The sequence below is a fragment of the Trichosurus vulpecula genome, chromosome 2, assembly GCF_011100635.1.
Source record: "Trichosurus vulpecula isolate mTriVul1 chromosome 2, mTriVul1.pri, whole genome shotgun sequence".
Classification (NCBI taxonomy): domain Eukaryota; kingdom Metazoa; phylum Chordata; class Mammalia; order Diprotodontia; family Phalangeridae; genus Trichosurus; species Trichosurus vulpecula.
In genome coordinates, this window is record NC_050574.1 from 70,804,030 (window position 1) to 70,827,349 (window position 23,320).

Here is a 23,320-nt window from a genome sequence, read left to right on the forward strand (position 1 = left end):
GAACTACTGTAGGGGCTCTGGCATTTGCTACATAAGACTCAGTTTATAATGTATCCTTAGAGAGAGAAAGCAGAAGAGTCCCTCGATTTATTACTGAAAACTGCTCACTGTGTTTTCTGTGTTTATTGTGTGTTTACCATGCTTACCTACCTAATCAACATAGTATAGAATCTGAGTCCTAGAATTTTAGATTCCTCTGAAACCTTGGAAAAAATGGAATCCTGGAGCCGCAAAGTCCTAGGATGATGGCACCTTGGAACTTTCACATCTTGAAATCACAGAATCCTGGAATCTTAGACTTGGGAGGAAATTTAGATGTCGCATAGCTTCCTTGTTCATCACCTAGGGATAGACATCTTATTTTACATTCAAGCATGTTACTGGTTTTCAGAATTAACTGCTCATTTAAACCCTCACTCTAAAACAAAATTTAGAATTCATAGTATCTGAATTGAAAGCACCCCTATTTGATGGAAGCACCATCAAAAGAGAGGTCACAGCTGAACAGTTTGGCTAATCTCCAAATTAGGCCCAAAGCAAAATGTCCTCTTAGCCATCTTTTCTCAGAAAACGTGTCACAGTTGCGGGATCAAAAATGGTGGTGGGGGCTAGTGGGGGTGGGGGTGTATGTATGTTTATATATGTATGTAAGAGAAGGAGGGTCAGAGACTCTCCCTGGGGAGAGAAATAAGAAAACAAATAAGGAAACTCTTTCCTACCTACTAAGAGAACCACTTTCCCTCCTAGTCAGGATTCGAACCCACAGCAGTGAGAAAAGAGAGCTGAAAAACACAGCCACAGACTGACCAGAAGGAGAATTTGGCTGATAGAAGTACCTCAAAATTAGAGTGCACAGCACTGAAAAGTGAAAAAACATTACAGAATCACAAAAGCCAATCCCTGCCTTGTGTTCTATCAAATATGTAAAAGTAGTCATTGTTTTCTTTAAAAAAATCCTCTTAGGGTTCCATAAAACTGAGTCCATGGATGGTTTTGAACCATAGAATGACCAGTCATGGGGGGGGGGGGGCATTAAGAATCCTCCTTCTCCCCATTTATTGCTACATCAGTGCCTCCCGGTCCAGAAGGCTTCGATGCAGTTGTTGCTTGTCATCAGAATCATCTCCAGTGGGATCATTTTCTTCACCAGACTCCACATATATTGGCCAGTCGTTGCCTGTATCACCCTTCTCCTGACCCTCAGAGGATGCCTCCATCTGGTTCAGGTTGATGGGTACAGGGTCATCTTGTGGATTCGTAATACATGTACAGCTGTCACATAAACCAAACCTCCGCAGCCCCTGGGATAGGCTGCTTGTGAAGGTTCTCCGGCAACCCTTGCAAATGATTGGTCGATTGGAGCGATGGACCTAAAACAAGGAACAGGATTTCCTGGTGAAGACACTGAATGAGCTCAGTGGTGAAGGGTTGGAGAGTGGCAAGGACAAAGGAAAGTAGCTCCCCGAGGTATAATGAAAAGGGCACGAGAAAAGCTTCATATTCTGACCTCAGTACTTCAAAAGGAGCCACGGTGCTGCGGTTGTGGTCAGCTCTACCCCAGCTCCTAGCATGTGTCTTGGTGGACAGCCTTTTTGAATGATGGCCAGCCTTCTGGAAGTGAGCCTCTCCACACCTATCTAGGCTTACCTTCAGAAACAGACAGACTGGGCCCATCTAGAAAATGCTTTGTGACATTTAAAGCATCATATATACGTCAGCTATTAGCATTCTGTTGTTATTAATCAGCATTTTTAGATTACTGGAACTTGTCAAATCTTAGGCTCCACTGGCATAGGCTCCACTTTGCCAGGTCACCAATGAGAATTCTGATCTTATTGAAACATCATACAGATGGAGGAGCTGAAACAAGAGGCACAGTCGTGAGGAGGAGGAAGAGGAGGGGGAGGAGGAAGAGGAGCTTTAACATTCCGTTTAATAGATCCATAAATATTGTGATTGGAGAGGCTGTGTGGTAGAAAGCACTAGACTTACAACCAGGAAGACCTGAGTTCAAATCCCACCTCAGACCCTGGACAACTCACTTAACCTTTCTCAGCCTCAGTTTCCTCATTTGTAAAATAGGGATGATAATAGCACCTACATCCCCAGGTTAGTATGAGGAACAAATGAGATACCACGAACTATTGTTATCACTATTATTAGGATAGAGACTGGACCTGTGGTTTCACTACTCCAGAGAACTCCCAGATAATGAAACTCTCTCCACCAATGTGGATTGGTCCCTTCTCTGCAATTTTCTTAGAGAGTTGTCTGGAGCACTGAAAGGTTGTGATTTGCTCAGGGTCATGCAGCCAGGATGTGTCAGAGGTAAGGTGTGAACCCAAGTCTTCCTGCCTCTGAGGAAATTTCTCTCTACTACATCATGCTGTCCTGTGGTTAGTGATGATGTTATTGTCAGAAAATTTAGCTGTGTCCTTTGGGAATTTATTTTTTGACAAGTTAAGTTACAATGAAGGATCAAAACCACCAGTTGACAGCAACACATAGAAGGACATTGGGAGGGAGAAGAGTTATGAAGTGTAATTCTCAACCTTTCCTGGACCACAAACATGCTCTGTCCTGCTTCTATTGAGGGAACTCTCCTATTTGAGCTAAGTTAGGGAGTCCCCTTCCTTTATGTTATCCCTTCACCCCCAAGCCTCCTTCTCCCCCAGTTCAAGTGTGGGCTGGGGCTCTGACATCATAGTGTTGGGATGCTGGGAACAGGAGTCAAGTCAACAAGCATTTATTAAGGACTTAGTATGTCTCAGGCACTATGCTAAGCTAAGGACTTACTATCCTGCCTCTGATTCTTATTATGTGATGTTGGGCAAATCATTTAGCTTCTCTGTGCCTCAGCTTCTTCATCTGTAAAATGAAGGGGTTAAATAGATGACCTCTGAGGTCCCTTCTAGCTCCAGATCTACTATCCTATGATCTTTAAGGTGAAAGTCATCCCTACCCAAATTCTATCAGAATCTGCATTTTAAACTTATTAAGGAATAGGATCTATATTTAATAAGCTGGGGGACTTATGAGATGAGCTGAGAGTCAAGAGAAAAAAAGACGGAAGAACCACAGACTCTCAGGGTGAGAAGGGCATGCAGGCCAATCCCTGCCAGAGGTAGGAATCTCCTCTACAATATTCCCAATAACTGGCCAATCAAGCCAATATATTTAAAGGTAGCTACCATGCCCCCTCTCAATCTTCTCAGGTTAAATTATGTCTCTAGTTATCTCATCCAATCCTCACAGAAGAGTATGTCCAGTTCCTTCGCCATCTCAGTCTCCCTACCTCTTACAGCGCTTCTTAAACTGGGGGTTGCAACCCCATATGGAGGACCCACAGTTTAAGAAGCGCTGAAGGGGTGGTGAGTGGAAAAAGTTTAAGAAGCCCTGCTCTAGACAACCTCTAGCTTTATCTTGTCAAGTCAAGAAGCATTAACTAAGCACTTATTATGTGCTTTGCCATCTCATCAATTTCCTCCTAAAAAGTGTTCCTCAACCTAGGGTAGCTAGCTGTCAAACAGTCTTACACAACTGAGGGGGCCCCAGAGGCAACACCCAGAATGTTGCTGCCCTATACCCGATAACCCTGGGCCTATCCATGCCCACAGGAAGGAGGGGCACTCCTAGACTCACACTCAGGGCGTGGCTCCGCAGGTGCTCCTGTCGGGTGAACCTCTTGCCACAGGTGTCGCAGGGGTAGGGTCTCTCACCGGTATGGGAACGGATGTGCCGTTTGAGGATGCCCTTCTGCTTGGCTGTGTATGGGCAGAAAGGGCACTTGTGGAGTTTGATGGGAACCACCAGCACGTCACCTTGAAAAGCAAATGAATTCTTTAAGCTGCTCTATAATATAAGTAGAAGCAGCAGACAGTTAGATTATCACAGATGCACCAGTCTAGGGCTGGGAATTGTAGATGTAACAATTAGTCACAGCTCATGCTTCTGTAGCCCTCTGCCCTCTCTAAAGGACTTTCTTCATGCCAGCCTTGGGGGGTAGCCAGTATAATTCCAGCTCTGCCACTTAGGATAGGTGTGACCTTATATAAGTCACTTCACTTTTTCTTCATCAGTAAAATGGACAGATGGGACTTAGTGACCTTTAAAGTCCCTTCCAGCTCAAAATCTCAAGTATTATTGTCCCCATTCTACAAATGAGGAAATAGGTTCAGGGAGTTTCAGTAGCTTACTGAAGGCAGGTCACCATAGGCAAGAAAATAGGAATTCCATCATTTCATAAACCTGATTGGTAAAGTACTTAGCATGGTGCCTGGCACTTAGCAGGTGCTTGATAAACATTTATTTCCCTCCTTCCTTCCTTCCTTCCTAGGTAGCCAGGTGGCACAGTGGGTAAAGCACTGAACTGGGAGTCGATTCAAATCCTGCCTCAGTCACTTACTAGCTGTATGATCCTGGGCAATTCTGTCCACCTCTGACTGCCTCAGTTTCCTCAACTGTAAAATGGAGATAATATTAGCACCTACCTCCCAGGGTTGTTGTGAGGCTCAAACGAGGTAACATTTGTAAAGCGCTTAGTACAGCACCTGGCATGTAGTAGGTGCTTAGTAAATGTTTATTCTCTTCCCTTTTCCCCTTTATACCTCAAAGGAAGCTGAGATCATGTAGGCCAATCCTTCATTTTACAGATAAGGAAACTGAGATACAATTATGAGGAATTGATTTATCCACAGCTGATCAATAAATCAACAGGCACTTATTAAGTTAATAATGTGCCAAGCATCTTGCTTAGTGCTAAGGATTCAAAAACAAAAATGAAACAGTCTCCGCTCTCAAGAAGCTTAGATATAAAAAGGGAGACAAAGTGTAGGTAGATAGATAGATAGATAGATAGATAGATAGATAGAATAAATCCAGGGTAGTTTGAGGACAGGACATCAGCAGTTGGGAAGACTGGGAAAGGCTGCAGGTAGAAAGTAGTGCTCAAGTTGAGTCTTTAAAGGAAGGAAGGGATTCTAGGAGGTAGAAGTGAGGAGGGAGAGCATTCCAGGCATGGGGGGATGGTAAATACAAAGGCATGGATATGAGAGATGAAGTACCATGAGGCAGGAACAGCAAGAAGAATGTTTTGGTCAGACCATATGGTCTCTAGCATATACTTCTATGTAAACCTAATTTATTTAAAGGATATTCTAGTTTCTACAATTTCTACAAATTGAATATGAAACATCACTTTACTATACTGTTTCTAGATCGACTTGAGAACAGACATGGATGTGGTAATGTCAGAATACCCAGTCCAGGGGTGGTGTAGCAGGAAAAGCACTAGACTGAATCAGGAAGACCTGGGTTCAAAACTAGCCTCTGACTAGTTGACACAGACTAGCTGTGTTACCATAGGCAAGTCATATAATCTCCCTGGGCCTCAGTTTCTTCATAAGTAACATGAGATAATAATACTTATAACTAACCTCCAAAGATTGTTGTAAGGAAAATACATTGTAAACTTTGAAGTGATATAGAAATATGAGCTATGGACCCCATTACAGCAATTCATTTCATATTCTTAATGTACTTAGGAACATATGATTTTAGAGTTACATTATCTAATCTAACTCCCTCAATTTATACATGAGGAAGGACACAAAGGTAGCAAGTGAAAGAACTGGGATTCGGGCATATCTTCTGACACCACATTTACTTCTCTTTCCAGTGTGCCATGGTCCCAGCTAAATTCCTGTATATTATAATTGTCTATGTATACATCATATTCTCTGACTATACATTAGATACAAGAATTAGGATCTAAAAAGATTTTAATGGGTCAGGAAGTAAATATGGTAAAACTTAATAAATATATATACATATATATAATCTTATATTTGGGTTAAAATAAAAGCTTCACAGGCTAAAAGCTGGAGAGGCATGGCCAAATAGCAGCTCATCCAAACAAGACATAGGAGTTTTAATGAACTGCAAATTCATTACTAGTCCACAGGATGAAATGAAAGTCCAAAAAGCTAACTTGACCTTTGCTACACAAAAGGGCACATAAGATCTTGAATAGGAGGAGAGTTCTGCTCAACTCTGCTGGGCTCAGCTCAGGTCACATGACTTCTGGAGGACTGTGTTCAGCTCTGGGCATCACACTGTGATGAAGGCTCTATAAACTGGGCCCTCACTGCAGCAAGATGATCCTTTTACCTCTCCCTAATTAACTGAATCTCCCACTCTCCACAGCAGTCTTCTAAACATTTTTTATCCCCCCTCAAACTCCCATGGCTCTCCCTTCCCACTCCCTCAGCTGAGAACACTTCGTCATGTTTCAGTGAAAAAATTGTGGCCCTTCACTGAGAGCTCCCTCTTCTTTATTATAATAATAATATTATTATAATATTATATATATTATAATAATATTATAAATAATATTATCATCTTCCTCAGCTTGCATCACCCCAATACCTTGGTACCTTCCGCCACTGTCTTCTCCTTCACTGCTCTCACATGATGAGGTGCTCCTTCTGCTTGCCAAGGCAAAGTCGTCTACATGCACAATTCCATTCCATCCCATCATCTCCAGCAGATTGCCCCCTCTATTGTCTCCATTCTTTCACTTACCTTCAGTCTCTCCCTGTCTAGTGGTTGATTCACTGCTGCCTGCAAACATGCACATGTCTCTTCCCCCCTCAAAAACCCTCGTGTGAACCATCCATCCCCACTAGCTATTGTCCACTATCTCTCCACCCTTTTGTGGCTAAACCCCTTGAGAAGGCTGTCTACAATAGGTGCCTCCACTTCCTTTCCTTCTACTCTTCTTAATTCTCTATGGTCTGGCTTCTGACCTCATCGTTCAACTGAAATTATTCTCTTCAAAGTAATCAGTGATGTTTAAATTGCCCAATCTAATGGCCTTTTTTCTGTCCTCACCCCTCTTGACCTCACTGCAGCCTCTGGCACTGATGATCACCCTCTTCTTCTTGATACCTTCTGCTCTTTAGGCTTTCAGGATACTACTCTTTCTTGGTTCTCATAGTAGGTATTTAATAAATGTTTATTGGCTGACTGAGAAGACTTGGGAGGAAGTGAGAGGTGTTTTTATTTATTTGACAAGATCTTACTAAGAAAATGGATTAAACTTGTTCTACTTGGTTGCAAAGGACAGAACCAGCAGCAACGGGTGAAGTAGCATGGGTGAGGCTTGATATAAGTGAAAAATTCTTAACAATTAGAGCTTTGCAAAAGTGGAACAGATTGCTTCAGGAAGGTGTGAATGGTAGTAGGTGGTTAATGTTTATTGTTTATTGACATCTATTATATGGTAGGCACTATGCTAAGCACTGGGGGTAAAAAAGAAAGGCTAAGTACAGTCCTTGCCCCCGAAGAATTAAAAATCTAATGAGGGAAACATGTAAAAAATTATGTACAAGCAAGCTATATACAGGATAAATAAGAAATAATCAGCAGAGGGAAGGGAAAGGATTTTTGCAGAAGGTGGGATTTTAGTTGGAACATGAAGAAATCGAAGGAAGCCAGTAGATATAGATGAGGAGGGAAGGCATTTCATGCATGGAGGACAGCCAGTGAAAATGGAGTGTCTTGTTTGAGGAACAGCAAGGAATCCAGTGTCAATGAATGGCAGAATGCTTGTGGAGGGGGAGAAGGGCAGGGAATAAAGTATAAAAAAGATGGGAAAGGGGTGGGGGGGAAAGGGTTGGTTATCAAAAGCTTTGAATGCCAAGCAAAGGATTTTATATTTGATCCTGGAGGTGATAGGGAGTCACTAGAGTTTGACCAGTAGGAGGGTGATATAGTCAGACCTGCATCTTAGGAAACTCACTTTGATAACTGAGTGGACTGGAGTTGGGAGAGACTTGAGACAGGCAAGACCCCTCAGCAGGATACTGCAGTAATCTAGGTGTGAAGTAATGAAGACCTACCCCAAGGAGGTAGCAGTATCAAAGGAGAGAAGTGAGTATATTTGAAAGATGTTTCAAAGGTGAAATGGACAGGTCTTTGAAACAGATTAGATATGGGGTGAGGGACGGAAGATTGTGAGGAGTCCAAGATGACTCCTAGGTTGGGGACCTAGGTGACTGGGAGGATGCTGGCACCCTCGAAAATAACAGAGAAGTTTGGAAGAGGGAAGGATTTGGAGGGGAAAGATGAGCTCAAGACTTCGTAACACAATGATTGACCACAATTCTAATGAAACATGCTACCCACCTACCGACAGAGAACTGATGGAGAGACTCATTGTGCAGATTGAAGCATATTTTTTCCTTATTTTTTTTGCAGGGATGAGGCATGGCTAATGCAGGAATTTCTTTTGCATGAATTCATACTGTAATGGGCTTTGTTTTTCTTGCTTTCTCAATGGGTAGGAGGACAGAATTTGTAATTGAAAATTAAATCAAGAAAAAAGAAAGATGATGAGTTCAGTTTTAGACATATTGAGTTTATGATGTCGAACATCTAATTTGGGATGTCTAATAGGCAGCTCGAGATGTAAGACTAGGCATCAACAGAGAGGTTAGGGTATATTTGAAAACCATCAGTTGAGAGATGGCCACTTGTATCCATAGGAACTGATCCAAGAGAAACAGTCCAGAGGGAAAAGGGAAGAGGACCCAAGACATAGCTCTGGGGGAAAACCACAGTTATCCTGCATGATCCAGATGAAGATCCAGCAAAAGAGACAAGAGAATCAGATAGGTAGGATGAAAAGCAGAAGAAAGCAATGTTCTAAAAATCTAGAGAGAAGAGGGTGTCAGAGGTCAAGAAGAATAAGGCTAGAGAAAAGGCCATTAGAATGGGCAATTTAAAGATCATTGTTAATTTTGGAGAGAGCAATTTCAGTTAAATAGACCATAGAGAGTTAAGAAGAGTAGGAGGAAAGGAAGTCTGAGGCACCTATAGTAGACAGCTTTCTCAAGGGGTTTAGCCACAAAAGGGAGGAGAGATATGGGACCATAGCTAGTGGGGATGGGTGGTTCAAATGAGGATTTTTTGAAGAGGGAGGAGACATGTGCATGTTTGCAGGCAGCAGTGAATCAACCACTAGACAGGTAGAAATTGAAGATAAGTGAACAAGTGGAGACAATAGAGGGGACAATCTGCTGAAGAAGATGAGATGGAATGGAATTGTGCATGTAGATGAGTTTGCCTTGGCAAGGAGGACCACCTTATCATGTAAGACAGAAGTAAAAGAGACAGTGGCAGAGGGCATCTCAATGATATGAGATAAGGAGGGAATTCATGGCAAATAGCTTCAATTTTTTTTTCAGTAAAATATGAAAGACAAGGCTCTCAGCCAAGAAAGTGGGGGGAGGGGGAGACATGGGAGGTTTAAGAAGTTATGAAAAGGTTTGGAGGAACTGCCTTTGTGAGTGGTAGAGTGTGTTTATTATGGAGGTGTAAAAGGATTGCCTAGCAGCAGTGAGGGCCCAGCTGAAATTATGTAACAAATTTGTAGTGGACCCAGTCAGCAGGATTTCAGAATTTTCTCCACCTTTGTACAACAGCAGGTGTGGAGGCAAAGGTAGCATGAGATGATGGGAGTGATACAAGGCTGGGGTTTTAGCAGGGCACTATTAGTGATATGAGGGGTCAAGAAACTCAAGAAGAGAACTTATTCACCAAGGGGTCAAGTAGGAAAAGGAAAGTTTAGCTAATGTGGGGTGGGGGTGGGGGGATGGTGGCTAATTGAGAGGACTGAGGGTCAAGGGACTGGAGATCATGATATGGAGTAGACAAAGAACAGGGCTTGGTATTGAAAGGCAGAGGGAGAGGTGTAATGCCAAAAGATTATGATCAAATAAGGGAATTAGAGTTCATGAACACGTAAGTGGTGCATTAATGTGCTTAATAAATGCTTATTGACTGACTGGTCCGTAGTATATTCCAAAGGCAAAATTACTTCTGTTTTTCCTCCACTGGCCTTTACCCAAATGGTTCCTCCCTCAGATTCCTATATTGGCTCATATGAGTACAACTTCTTACTATATAATGCTAGCCCACCTCTTCTACCTATTTCTTTAAGATTTTTAATACTGTGGTTTTTATTTATCGTAACATGAACTTGTAGTCTAATCAGATTTGTAGAAAGAAGAGGTAAATGGAATCCAAAGGGATCTGTAGCAAGCAAGAGCATAAGGATTGTCGGGCTTGAGAGCAAATGGGTGTGGGGGGAGAAGTGCTTTCCCTAAGTACAGGAAAAGCATAGTTTGGCAGTTAAGACAAAATTTTAAAATCTATGAGATGTGTCTTCTATTAGCAGTGATGACCTTCTTGCTGGTCTTGCCATCCTTGGATCTAAAGCACTCCATAGCTTCCACAAATAGGAGCCATTTGTGTTGGGCCCAGCATTTGCCATGGACAAGGTGCCAAGACCACTGTGCTTCAGGAAAATCAGAGTCCCTTGTAACAAAATTTCGTTTCTTCAGTGCTCAGAGAATGAAAATTTTCCATCTTTAGAAACTTATCTGCAAAGAGCTAGAAAGTAACTCTGCCCAGGGGCTCATTATCAACTGAGAAGTTGAACTACACAATGAGGTTGGCCCAGGACATGGATTTCTGGGTTGGGAACACTGATGGGGCAATGGTGGTGTGGATCAGTGTCCAGTGGGACAAACAAAGTTTGGCTTCCAACAGCAGCATCTGCAAAGTCTGTCCTGTCTTCTGAATCGTGTGCCCATCTAGAGCTGTACTCCAAAAATGGATTTGACCACACTAATGTGACACAACTAATTTTGAGGTTAAATTTGGCTCCCCACATTATAAGCTTTAGCTCCTCTTACTCAGTGGTTAAATTTTGGACATTGCTGTTTACATATTGGAAGCCATGGCTTTTATTACTGGCTCTTTTCTTTGATTTTTTATGCTGTTAAGTTCTGACTGTCTCAACTGTTATTGGTATTCCTTCATTGTAGTTACTCTCTAGCTTGGTAGATATACACAGGCAGTTTCCTCCTTCCCCTAGTTTTAAAGAGCTTTTGATTAGATTTGCAAGACTTCAGGCAAATACAATCTTACCATCCTTTGTTAGGCGTATTCCACCCAGGGTCAGGAAGGAGTCTATCATTCCTAGAATTTAAGCCATAGTCCAGAAGTCTGAATCCCATTTTCAGATACCACCTTCTTATCTAGCTATCTTCATTCCAAATCAGTGTTTCTCCTCTGTATCCCTTGCCATTGGCAATGTCCCAACCTTTTGGTAGTTTTCCAATGAATGTAATAACTGACATAGCCCAAATCTGCCCTTTGAGTTTCTTCAGAATTCTTGGATAAGGGGCAGCTAGGTGGCTCAGTGAATAGAGCACCGGCCCTGGAGTCAGGAGGTCCCGAATTCAAATTTGGCCTCAGACACTTGACACACTTACTGTCTGTGTGACCTTGGGCAAGTCACTTAACCCCAATTGTCCTGCCTTCCCCCCTCCCAAAAAAAAAAGAAAACAAACAGAATTCTTGGAAGAATGCCACATGGGTTCAGTGACATAAGAATAACACAGTTGTCAATTTAGTCTAGAATACCTTATGTTTACTACTTTCCCAGGTTCACAGAGCAAATTAGTGATAGAGCCAGAATTAGAAGCCAAATAATTCAAGGTTCTTTCCCTTATGCTACATACCAGTAACACTTATACCCCAGAAGCTACGACCCTCAGTCATGAGAGGAAGTGTGGTACAGTAGAAAGAATACTGGACTGATAACCAGGAGATCTGCCTTGAGTACTTACTAAAAACTACCATTTATATATCACTTTAAAGTTTGCAAAGTGCTTTACATATGTCATCTCACTTAATCCTCACAATAATCCTATGAGGTCAGCTATAGTATTATCCCCATTTTATAGATAAGGAAACTGATGTTAAAATAAGGTTAAGTGACATATCCAGGATCACACAGCTAGAGAGAAGGATGAAGCATTTATTAAGCACTGTATGTGCCAGGTAAAGTCCTAAGCAAAGGCAATAATACAAATACAAGCAAGGCTAGCCTAGCACTTTTTGCCCTCAAGGGACGATGCATTCTTTCCTTAAATGATTCTGGACCAACCTCAAACACAGAGCTAATCTGTGAATCTCCCTGCTTTGATCTGCTGCCCACAGGTAACCTCAGAGAAGAAAGGCTAGTGTAGGTTTCAGGATATGGCCTGTGGCTGTCACCTTCAGTCCCCTGGTTCAGCTGCCTTGGCTTTTTAAAAATGATGACAGATGACCAGTTGGGCAAATTCACACATTATATTTCTGCTCAGTACAGTCACTTCCTTTCTAATGCCCCAAGATTGCTGGTGACTCCAGGCTCACTGATGACCAAGAGAAGGGTTGAAACTGAGAATGTGGAGGAGGGAGTAGAAAAAGGACTTGAGGGTTCAAATGCTGGTTCTGCCACTTACTAATAGTGGGACCTTGGCTAAATTAAGGACTCTTCTCTAGACCTCAGTTTCCTCATCTGCAAAATGAAGAGGCTGGACTAAAATCAGCGGTTCTAAACTTGGATCCCTTTGGCAGGCCATTGAAGCCTACACACTCCTCAGAATCATCTTAAATGTAACAAAAAAAGAAACAGAAAAAACCCTTGGAATTACAAAGGAAATCAATTATCTTGAAATAAAGATGTGAATTGTTTCCCATCTAAGTTCATAGACCACCCCTCCCCTTAAAATCCACCCATGGACTTTGAGGTTCCATGAACCCTTAGACTAAATGATCAGTAGGTCCAGCTTTGCTCAATATCATGGTGCTCTTCCTTCAGTAGGAACTAGGAACTAGACCTGTGATTTCATCAGGACAGGAAATTCCCAAGTGAGGAAACTCCTTCTACCAATATAGGTTGGCACCTTTTCTGCAACTTACGGCCATGGACAGTTTTCTGGACTACTAAGAGGTTAAGTGATACGACCTGAATCCAGGTGTTCTGGCTTCAAAGCTGATTCTGTAACCACTACGCCAGGCTGCCCTTTTTTCAGTGCCATAATAAGTAAGCCCTCCTGTGTAGCGTACCTTCTCTATACTGTCTTCACTAACTCAGAAATGGGTTTCATTTAGTTCTTGGCCTAAAGGATGGAAGACCATAGGGACTCCACTATTCAAATGACTCAATGCTGGATCAAATCCAACCTTGTGCAATGGGTAGAACATCGGACTAGCGGTCAAGGAGACCAGTGCTCAAAACCTAATGCCACTGCTAACTTGGAGTGTGACCTTGGAAAAGTACGTTCCCTTCTCTGGATCTTATTCTCTCTATCCATAAGAAAATGAAGGTTTGGAATGGATGATGCCAAAGGTCTCTTCTAACTCGAAATCTTTAGCCACACCTTTAACAGTGGGGAAGCAGTGCTCATCCACCTCTCCTGCACTCACAGGAAATGACCTGACAAACTTTGCAAATGTCACATCAGAAATGTTTGCAACCCCACTAAGTGACATAAGTTATGACCTTAAAGCCAATTAGCAGAATTCAGAAATTCCCTCAAGTGGGGAGAACCATCAATCAACCAACTAACCACCTTTTACTGTTGCCTGCTAGACAGGCATAGGACATAGTCCCTGCTCTTATGGAGGGCATAATCTGGCTGTGATGATAAGATCTGAGCATGTGAAGAGAGTGCCATATTGACTCAATAATTCAGTTCAACAAACATTTCTGCAGCAATTGCTGTGTGAAGCATTCCATGTAGACCCTGGGGAATGTACAGAGTTCTAATAAGGCACAGTCCTTGCCTTCATGGATCTTAGAGTCTAATGGAGAACTTGATACATCACGAACACCCCAGAGATACTTGATGGATCTGTGATTTCACTGGGTATGGGTACTCTTTGCATTATTACTTATTACAAACTTGGTGGATAGGCCATGGCTGAAAAAAGACCTTTTACCTGGAGGCTAACCATTTGGGGATGGGCTGTTGTCACATTATCTAGGCTGGTCCTCAAATAAAGTCATAGCGCATGATCCAGCCCCTAATCAAAGCCTTCCCAGCTGTGAATGTGGAGCCAGCCAGAGCTTGTGCTCTGGTTAGCACAGTCTTTGTTAATCCAAGGTCACCTCCACGCCTCAGTGAATCCTCAGAGAAGAAATTTGGTGGAAAACACACAAATTAAGGACAAACCCTGAGAGAGTATGTATAAAGTATCATGTGAGGTCTGAGGAGGAAAAGCTCACTATTAATCAGCAGATGGAGGATATCAAGAGAGGCTTCACTAAGATGCAAGAATCTGAGTTGGGCTTTAAAAGACAGGTAGGATTTCAAAGAGTGAGGTGCAATAGCAGGTCATTCTCAGCATAGGAAACCACATGAGCAAAGGCACAGGGAGAGAAAGCACAGAAAGTGACAGACATGAATAAGCAGCACAGTTTGGCTGGGCTGTAACATACAGAGAGGAAAATAATATGACATAAACCCAGAGAAATAGGATGGCACATAGTAGGGTGAAAAGAACCCTGGCTTTCAAGTCAGAGAACATGAGTTCAAATTTTGCTTCTGTCACTTACCACATGCATGACCTTGAGCAAGTCACCTAACCACTTTGGACCTCAGTTTCCTCATCTATGAAATGAGGGGGTCCAGCTAGATGTCTGTCTAAGGTGCTATCTCAGGTCCCTGCTAGCTCTAAATCTATAAACCTATGAATGCTAAATAGAGAGCCACAACAGGATCTTTTTTTTTTTCATTTTAGTCACTTTATTTGCATAATTCAAATTGCTTTCCAAAATGGTTATACCATTTCACAGCTCCACCAACAATGTATTAGTGCATTTATCTTTCCACAATCACTCCAACATCAAACTCTTGTATTTTTTGTCATTAAACCTCAGGGTTGTTTTGATTTGCATTTCTTTTATTGTTAGTGACTCGGAAAATTTTTTCATGTGGTTGTGAATTCTTTGAAGTTCTTCTTTTGAAAACTGTTCATATCCTTTGACCATTTATCTACTGGAGAATCGCTATTAGTCATGTATGTATGTGTATATGTGTATTTGTATGGTTATTCATTGTTTAGATATCTTAGATACCAAACCCTTATCAGAAAAATTTGATTTTTTTTCCATTTGACCACTTCCCTTCTTATCCTAAATTTTATCTTTGCAGAAGCTTTTCAGTTTCAAATAATCAAAGCTATCATTTTATCTTTTGTAATTGCCTCTGTCTCTTTCTTGTATGGTTAGAATATATCTCCTACCCACAGCTATGAGCGGTAGATGATCTGTTTATCTTTTAATTTTTTGTATACTATGGTCTTTAATATTGAGGTCATGTATCCATTTAGAATGTATTGTGCAGTGTGGTATGAAATGTTGGTCTTAGCTCAATTTCTGCCAGAATGCTTTCTGGTTTTCTCAACAGTTTTTAACAAATAGGAAGTTTTTCCCTAGGTAAATTATGTTTTCTAATTTATCAAACACTGAGTTATGACATGCATATTTGTGATGCATTCCATGTTTTTTGGATTTAACTACCATGTCTATACTGATGATTCTCAAATCTACCTATCCTGCCCCAGCCTTTCTGCTGACATCTAACTTTGTATTTCCAACTGCCTTTCAGACACCTTGAACTGAATGTTCAGTGGACATCTTAAACTCGATATGCACCAAATGAAACTTCTTTCCCCCAATCCCCTTCCCCAACTTTCCTATTACTGTAGGAGGTAATACCATTTTCCCAGGCCCTCAGGCTCACAACCTAGAAGTCATCCTGGACTCCTCGTTCTCTTAAACACCCCCATATCCGAGCTGTTGCTAAGTCCTGTCAATTTCATCCCTGCAACATCTCTGAAATACTCCTCCTTCTCTTCTCTGACGTAGTCACCCCTCTAGTGCAGGCCCTCATCACCACCTGCTGCTGGGCCTACCTGCCTCTAGTCTCTCTCCATTCCAATCCATCTTCCTCCATTCAGTCACTAAAGTACACGCCCAATAATCTCTCTCTCCCTCTCCCTCTCCATCTCCCCCCTTCCCCCTCCCCTTTCTCAGTGAGGCAGTGCTCACCCACCTCTCTTGCACTCACAGGAAATGACCTGACAAACTTTGCAAATGTCACATCAGATGTGTTTGCAACCCCACTAAATGACATGTTATGACCTTAATGCCAAATAGCATAATTCGGAAATTTCCTCAAGTGGGGAGAACCATCAATCAACCAACTACCTTTGACTGTTGCCTGCTAGACAGGCATAGGACATAGTCCCTGCTCTTATGGAAGGCATAATCTAGCTGTGGTGAGAAGATACACATACACACACACACACACACACACTCACACACACACACATACACATACACCACTCAATAAACTTCAGTGGCTTCGTATCGCCTCCAGGATCAAATACAAAGTGCTCTATTTGGCATTCAAAGTCCTTTATAACCTAGCCTCCTCACGCCTTTCCAGTCTTCTTACACATCACACCCTGAAATATTCTCTTTGATCTAGTGACACTGGCATCCTGGCTGTTCCATGAACAAGGCACCCCATCTGTTGCCTCTAGGCATTTTTTCTAGTTGTCTCTCTTGCCCAAAATGCTCTCTTTCCTCCACTCCAACTATTGACTTTAAGTCCCAACTAAAATTCCACATTTTACAGAAAGCCTCTTCCAACCCCATTTAATTCTGGTGCCCTCTGTTAATCATTTCCTATTCATCCTGTATATAGCTTGCTTTGTATGTATTTGTTTGCATGTTGTCTCCCCCAGTAGATTGTAAGCTTTTTGAAAGTAAGGACTGTCTTTTTATAGCCCCAGTGCTTAGCATAGTGCCTGGCACACAGTAGGCACTTAGTGTTTATTGATTGAATGATTGTAACGTGAAGGGGTTGGACGAAATGACCTCTAAGATTTCTCCTGGCTTTAGATGTATAATGGTTCAATGATCTTATCAGCTGATCAATGCATAAGTAAGATACATCTGGCAGTATGTGAAGGATGAAGTGGAGTGCACAGAGAATCTTACCTGTTTGGAGGTTACTGCAGTAGACCCAATGGGTAGCAAGAATAAGGTGGTGGCAAAGAATTGGAAATCAAGGGGATGCCCATTAACTGGGGAATGGATGAACAAGTTGTAGCATATGATTATGATGGGATACTATTGTACTATAAGAAATGATGAGCAGGATGGTTTCAGAAAAACCATGATAGAAACTGATGCAAAGAGAAGTAAGCAGAACCCAGAGAAAATTGTACACAGTAAAGGCGGTAGTGTGAGTATGATCAACTGTGGCTTAGCTGTTCTGATCAAGACAATGATCCAAGACAATTCCAAAGGGCTTGTGATGAAAAATGCTGTACACCTCCAGAGAGAAAACTGATGAACTCTGAATGCAGATTGAAACTTACTTTTTTTTTTATACTTTATTTTTATTGTTTTATTTTGTGTTTTCTTTTGTAACGTGGCTAATATGGAAATATGCTTTGCATGACTTTACATGTATAATCAATATCAAACTGCTTGCCTTCTCAAGGAAGGGGAAGGAGCGGGAGGAAGAAAGAGAATTTAGAACTCAAATTTTTTTAGAATGATTGTTAAAAATTTTTTTTTACATTCAATTGGGAAATATCTAATGAAATAAATAAAAAAACTTTTTTTAAAAAGAATAATATGGAAGGTATGTAAGCAAATGCTCCTGGAAAAGATGGAGCTAATGTGGTGCAGTTCTGAAAGCTCAGGATTAACAGTCTGGCAACTTTAGCTTCTGGTCTCAGCTTTAGCACTAACTCAGTGACCTTAAAGTAAGTCACACCTCCCCACTAAGTCTCAATTTACTTTCCTCATCTGTCAAATGAAAGGGTTGAACTAAATGATCTTTAAGGCACCTTCCAACTCTTAATAATTCTGAACTGTTACTTCCCTCACTCCTAATGTTTACTTCTCTGTATGCATGTTGCTTCTACCTACTAGAATGTAAGCTCCTTGAGGGTAAAGACTCCTTCATTTTTATCTCTGTATCCCCAGTACCTACCACAGTGCCTTGCACATAGCAGACACATAATGAATATTTATAAAGTTGAACCTATGATTCTAGGGCTCTCACAGGCACTCAGTAAATGCTTGTGGATGATGACAAATACATGGCTATGTGTGGTAAGTGCCAAATGAGAGGTACAGATGGTAAAGACTTTCAGAAGTAGATGATGATCTCACCTGCATCTTCTCCATACCAGTCACTTGGGATGTCCATCATAGAGCTCACAGCCGCTCCTGCATCCTCTGGTCTACTCTCAAAACCTCGAGAAAAGTGGGCAGCATCCTCTTTGCTCTGGGTTGTATTGTTGCGCAAGAGGGCCTCTAAAAATTGCTTCATGTGATAATTATTACAGGCCAGGTCCAAAGCCTGACTCCCAGGCAGACCCCCCTCCATGGGTTCCAGAGCCAATGGGGCTGAGTATTGCTGCAGCCGGTCACCAACTCCGACTTCATCAGAGTCAAACTCCACTTTGGGCTCTGTCCCTTTGGGCAAAGAAGGGAAGTCATCCACAGAGTCACTACCCAGGGGGCCTTTCACCACTAGCTCCAGTGGGTGACAGTTGGTACAATCCTCACAAGGGGCATCTTGGGGGCAGTCCCCAACTTCTTCTCTTTGTTCTGGCAAGGGCACCAAGATGGGGCCCTGGCTTTTGGGACCACAGGAAGTCATCTCCCGGCTAGATGCAGAACTCCCACCATCAGCCTGATGAGCAGCTACAGCTGCAGCCACAGCTGCCGCGGCTTCCTTCTCCATCTTCCGGCAGATATCAAGTGAGGAGCGGATATAAGTCTTGCAGAAGTTCACCACATCTGTCATCTGTAGGTAGCTTGCAGCTGACATGACCTCAATCACATTCTCCCCACACAGATCCAACTTCCCTGAATAGAGGAAATCCAGGATGGTAGAGAAGGCTTCAGAAGTAACGATGTCCAAAGAGGCCGTGCTATGCCGTCCACTGTCCTGGATATAGTGGATCAGCAGAGCTCGGAAGTATCCGCTGTTGGCAAAGAGAATATTCCTATGGGCTTTGAAGATCCGGCCTTCCACGATGATGCTGCAGTCACAGAAAAAGTCCCTCTTGCGTTGCTCATTCAGCTCTCCCAAGAGCTTCGTATAATAAGACTGCATCTCCATTTCTGCTACAGCCGTTGTTTTGCTGCTGCTAAGGGAGCTGCCTGTAATCCCTGTCGAGATTTTTTAAAAGGTGACAGAAAAATTACTCTATCTTATAAAAGTTGTTCATGCAATCATTTCCTCCTGTGGTTCAATGTACAGCAAAAAGCATTTATTTCAAAGGGCCAGAGACTCTGTAGAGACAGCTTGTTTTAGAACTGGAAAGGACCTCTGAAGTCAAATGACAGGCTACCTAGCCCCACGACTCCTCTGAGGCCCCCATGGTCTCCTTGTGTGCTGCCATGCAACAGAAATAGCCCTACTTGGTTGGAATCCTGAATTATTTACTAGCTTTATGACCCTGAGTAAATCACTTACCTTTCTGAATCTATTTCTTCATCCATGAAAAATAGAACTAATAATTTCTAATAAGCTCCCAGAGTTGAGAAAATCAGATAAAACAATTATATAAACTGTGCAAAGAAATAGGGGATAGAGACTGGACTTATGATATCATTGGGGTAAGGGACTCCCCACTAAGGAAACTCCCTTCACAATGCAAGTCAACACCTTCTTTGCAATTTAGCACTGAGAGAACTGCCTAGAGCACTAAGAGGTTAAGTGACTTGACTTGCCTAGGATCACACAGTCAAATGTGTCAGAAGGGACATTTGAACCCAAGTTGTCCTGGCTCCAAGGTCAGCTCTCTATCCATAAGACAGGCTACTTCTCATACTGTTCAAAAGACATATAAATGTCAGTTATTCCAAAATGGTTCAAGTAAAACGTTTAGGTGCCTGAGAGGATTAAACTGGTTCCCTGCAAGCAGATACGCTTTCTAGTTCAATCCTCCTCTATGACTATAGTTCCCCCCATCCCCATTTGTGGTACCATGTTAAAAGGATAAAGCCCCAGAAGCCAAACCTACCCTTTACATGGCGTGGAAAGGAATAGGATAAGGAGTATGAAGACATCCTATAGACCAGCCCACAATTCTAAATTCATGGAAGCCCAGATGCCAAACCCACCCTTTACATGATGTGCAAAGGTGTAGCGGGTACATCAGGGTAAGGAGTACAACCACTTCAGGATCAGCTTTATCTACAGGGCTCCGTTTACATATGGGGCTGGGCTGGTCAGGTCCTCCTGACGACCCCGCAAAGTCACAGCCAGGCACTGGTGGCGCTTCCGGACTCCGGCTCGACAAGGCAGAGAGACCCCGGTGCAAAAGACGCTGGTACAACTAAGAGGATCTTGTGTGGGATAGGAGGGAGGGGAGTCAATGGACAGGTGCCTGCGCCCAGCCCCCGGGTTCCCTGGCAGCACGCGCACCGGCGCTTTCCGCTAGCTTCCTATCCCCCAGCCCCATCCTCATCCTCGTCCCCAGGCTCCGCGCCAGCCTCGGCCAAGGCCGGACCCGCCCGCAGGGGGCAGGAGAGGGGCGAATCCCAGCCCCAGCGCACGGCACAGCGACGTGCGCGGAGACAAGCGGGGATAAGAGCCCGACCCCCAGCCCTCGCGATGTTCCGCAGAGCAACCCGCCCGCAGCCCCGAGAAAGGGGGCCCACGCCAGCATCCCCAACTCTCACCTCAGAGCCTGCCCCGGCCGCGCCGCCACCGAACCGCAGGCGCAGACACGCCCCCCTCCAGCCACCGGCGCTCCCTCTCCTCCCCCTACCATGCTGAGGCTCCAGCCAATCACGCTGCGCCGCTGGGCTCCGGGAGGCGGGTCCTCTGGCCAGTCGGCCCCCCTAGGTCGCTGTCCCTTTCTTGGCCTCCCGCGAAGAAGATGCGCTCTGAAGGTGCCCTGGCCGAGAGGGCTGCTGGGAGTTGTGGTTTGGACGTTCGTTTTCGGGATAGAAGTTCGAGGACTGGACTGCAAATCCCAGGATGCAGTGAGGTTAAGGATCAGGGCTAGGGACGAAGTGATGCTCCCGTGTCTCCATGCCCAGTATTTCACATGCACGACCTGCAACGTGACTGGCCTTCATCTTCGGCTGGATAGTACAGATATTCATTCAAGCAGGCCTATAAATAAATACAGTGTACACGTCCCACCACCGGGACACAGCAGCCTTCTGTCCAATTCAAAAAATTTCATTCAACGCCTATGCGTATATCTGTGTGAAGGAGAGGAAGAATAAAATCTAACCTTCAAGAACTCACAATTCCACAAGGGAGAGTACATATTCAATTCAACAGATATTAAGCCAATTATCTAGTATTTACTTCTCGGTGTAGAAGATACATGCCATAGTAGAACATAAGCTCCATGAGGACAAGCAACGTTTTTCCTTTTTGTCTTTATATTCCCAGTGTTTAGTACAGTGCTTTTCGTGTAGTGGGTATTAAATATTGAATGGAAATTAAGTAGCTGCTGTGTACATAGTGCTGGAGGGGGGGAGCATAGAAAAAATTTTAGATAGGAGCCCCTCTTTCAGTTCCCTTAGGAAGCTCACAGTCTAGTAAAGGGATCATAAGCTGACACAAACAATATTACATGCGGTACATGGGGCACCACCTAACACACATAATTGTCCCACAGACACATCTACCCCAGGCTTAAGGTACTCTGAGGATCTATAGCTACACAAATCTGTTGCTCACAAGCTCCCACCAATGAGCTTACCTTTATTAGTCATTTATCAATAAAATATTTCCCTCATAAGCCTGGGATATACAAATACACAATCAATGGGAAGAGTGGGCATGTGTAAGGAACAGGAAAAGAGAAATGCATACTTAGGAGACTATGGAGGGACACATACAGAGGAAATACATGGAGGAGCAGACATGGAGAGAATGTGTGGGCAGGGCACATATGTGGAGGTATGATAACTCACATCTCTAAAGCTGCAAGGCCATGCATGTCATCTGGCACTATCACCAGACTTACTTCCCATTGACCTTGGTGCATGCTCCCCACCAGTCAGGTAGTTGGTGCCAGATGCAAAGTCTTCATTGGGCAATGCTTACTGCTGCTGTTCAGCATTGTTCCCCTGATCCCACTGCCCTGCCAGCACAGTTCCAATGGGCACAAGATTGTATGCCATCTTGTTCTCTCTGCCTTTAGCTCGTAGCTTCAGATGGAGGGAGCCCTTAGCTCCTGTGTCTCTTCTTCATAGGAAAAATGAGGCCTGCCACATTATTTTAAAGTCCTGAGCTTTTAAACAGCTGTTTTAGAAAGGAGTTAGCCTTACCCAAGCATCAGCCTAGGAAACATCGGACATCTTTCCTGGGGAAAAAAAAACTTTTCCAACTGTTCATTTTTTCCACCATGAAGTATCATCTGCCTGTTTTTGTCAGTCTTTCCTAGAAAAAACCCATTTTCCAGAAGATTCCTTGTCCAAGGTTCCAAACCCAATGAAACACAGAGCAGTACCACTCCCAGCTAGGTAGTATCCTTAGGTTTAATTCTTTATTTTGTTTGAACTCTATTTCTTAGTCACTGGGGCTTGGGTCTTCACTAGAGACCCTAGCTTAGGCCTACAAAGTCTGTGTGGCTCTATGTTTAATTTCTGGTAAATAAACTATACCTGGTCATCATCTATGTAAAAGCAAAAAGTCAAGGGCTCTCAAGTTTGAGGTCCTCTAGTTTCTCAATTCAAATTCATCCTCTCTTGAAAATGAGTGGAGAAGGGTGCTGAAACAAACCTAAGTACAGAGGACACAGGCATTATCTTTCCCCAATCTAGCATAGACACATATGTATATGTATACATATACATGCACATATATATGTATGTGTGCATGTTGAGCAAGTCTTTTTCAGACATTGAGCCCACTCTGATGTCAGTATCATTTAATCTCAGAGTTGGAAGGGATCTCGGAGACAATCTAGTCTAACCCCTATAAAAGGAAGAATCCTCTCTATAAGATTCCTAACAAATGGTCATCCAGCCTTTGCTTAAACATGCCTAATAATTAAGAACCTACTGCTATGTGTGGCAGCTCAGTCCACTTTAGGATAGCTCTAATTGTTAGAAAGTTTTTCCTTATATCGAACCTAAATTTTCTTCTTTTTTAAAAATTTGATTTTATTTTATTCTCAGCTCCGAATTCTTTCCCTCCCACTTCTCCCTGCCATCATTGAGAAAACAAAAAACAAAACTCATTACAAATGTATAGTCAAGCCAAACAAATTCCAGGACTAGCTATGTACAGATAATATGTGTTGTTATATATGTGTATCTCTGCGTATATATATAATATATGTGTATATATATATATATATATATATATATATATATATATATATATATATATGTATACTTCATTCTGTA

The 23,320-nt window shown here is 42.8% G+C and overlaps 1 protein-coding gene across 1 annotated transcript; it reads right to left on the reverse strand.

The window, feature by feature from the left end:
• Window positions 1-1,059: 1,059 nt before the first annotated feature.
• Window positions 1,060-20,642, reverse strand: ZBTB8B (zinc finger and BTB domain containing 8B). Its single transcript, XM_036746660.1, has 4 exons — window positions 20,627-20,642; window positions 18,101-19,108; window positions 3,643-3,821; window positions 1,060-1,370 (listed from the first exon to the last, which is right to left on the reverse strand). Exons 2-4 carry the CDS (start codon window positions 19,056-19,058, stop codon window positions 1,062-1,064), a joined length of 1,446 nt encoding a protein of 481 aa, XP_036602555.1. The 5' UTR covers window positions 19,059-19,108; window positions 20,627-20,642; the 3' UTR covers window positions 1,060-1,061.
• Window positions 20,643-23,320: the final 2,678 nt, after the last annotated feature.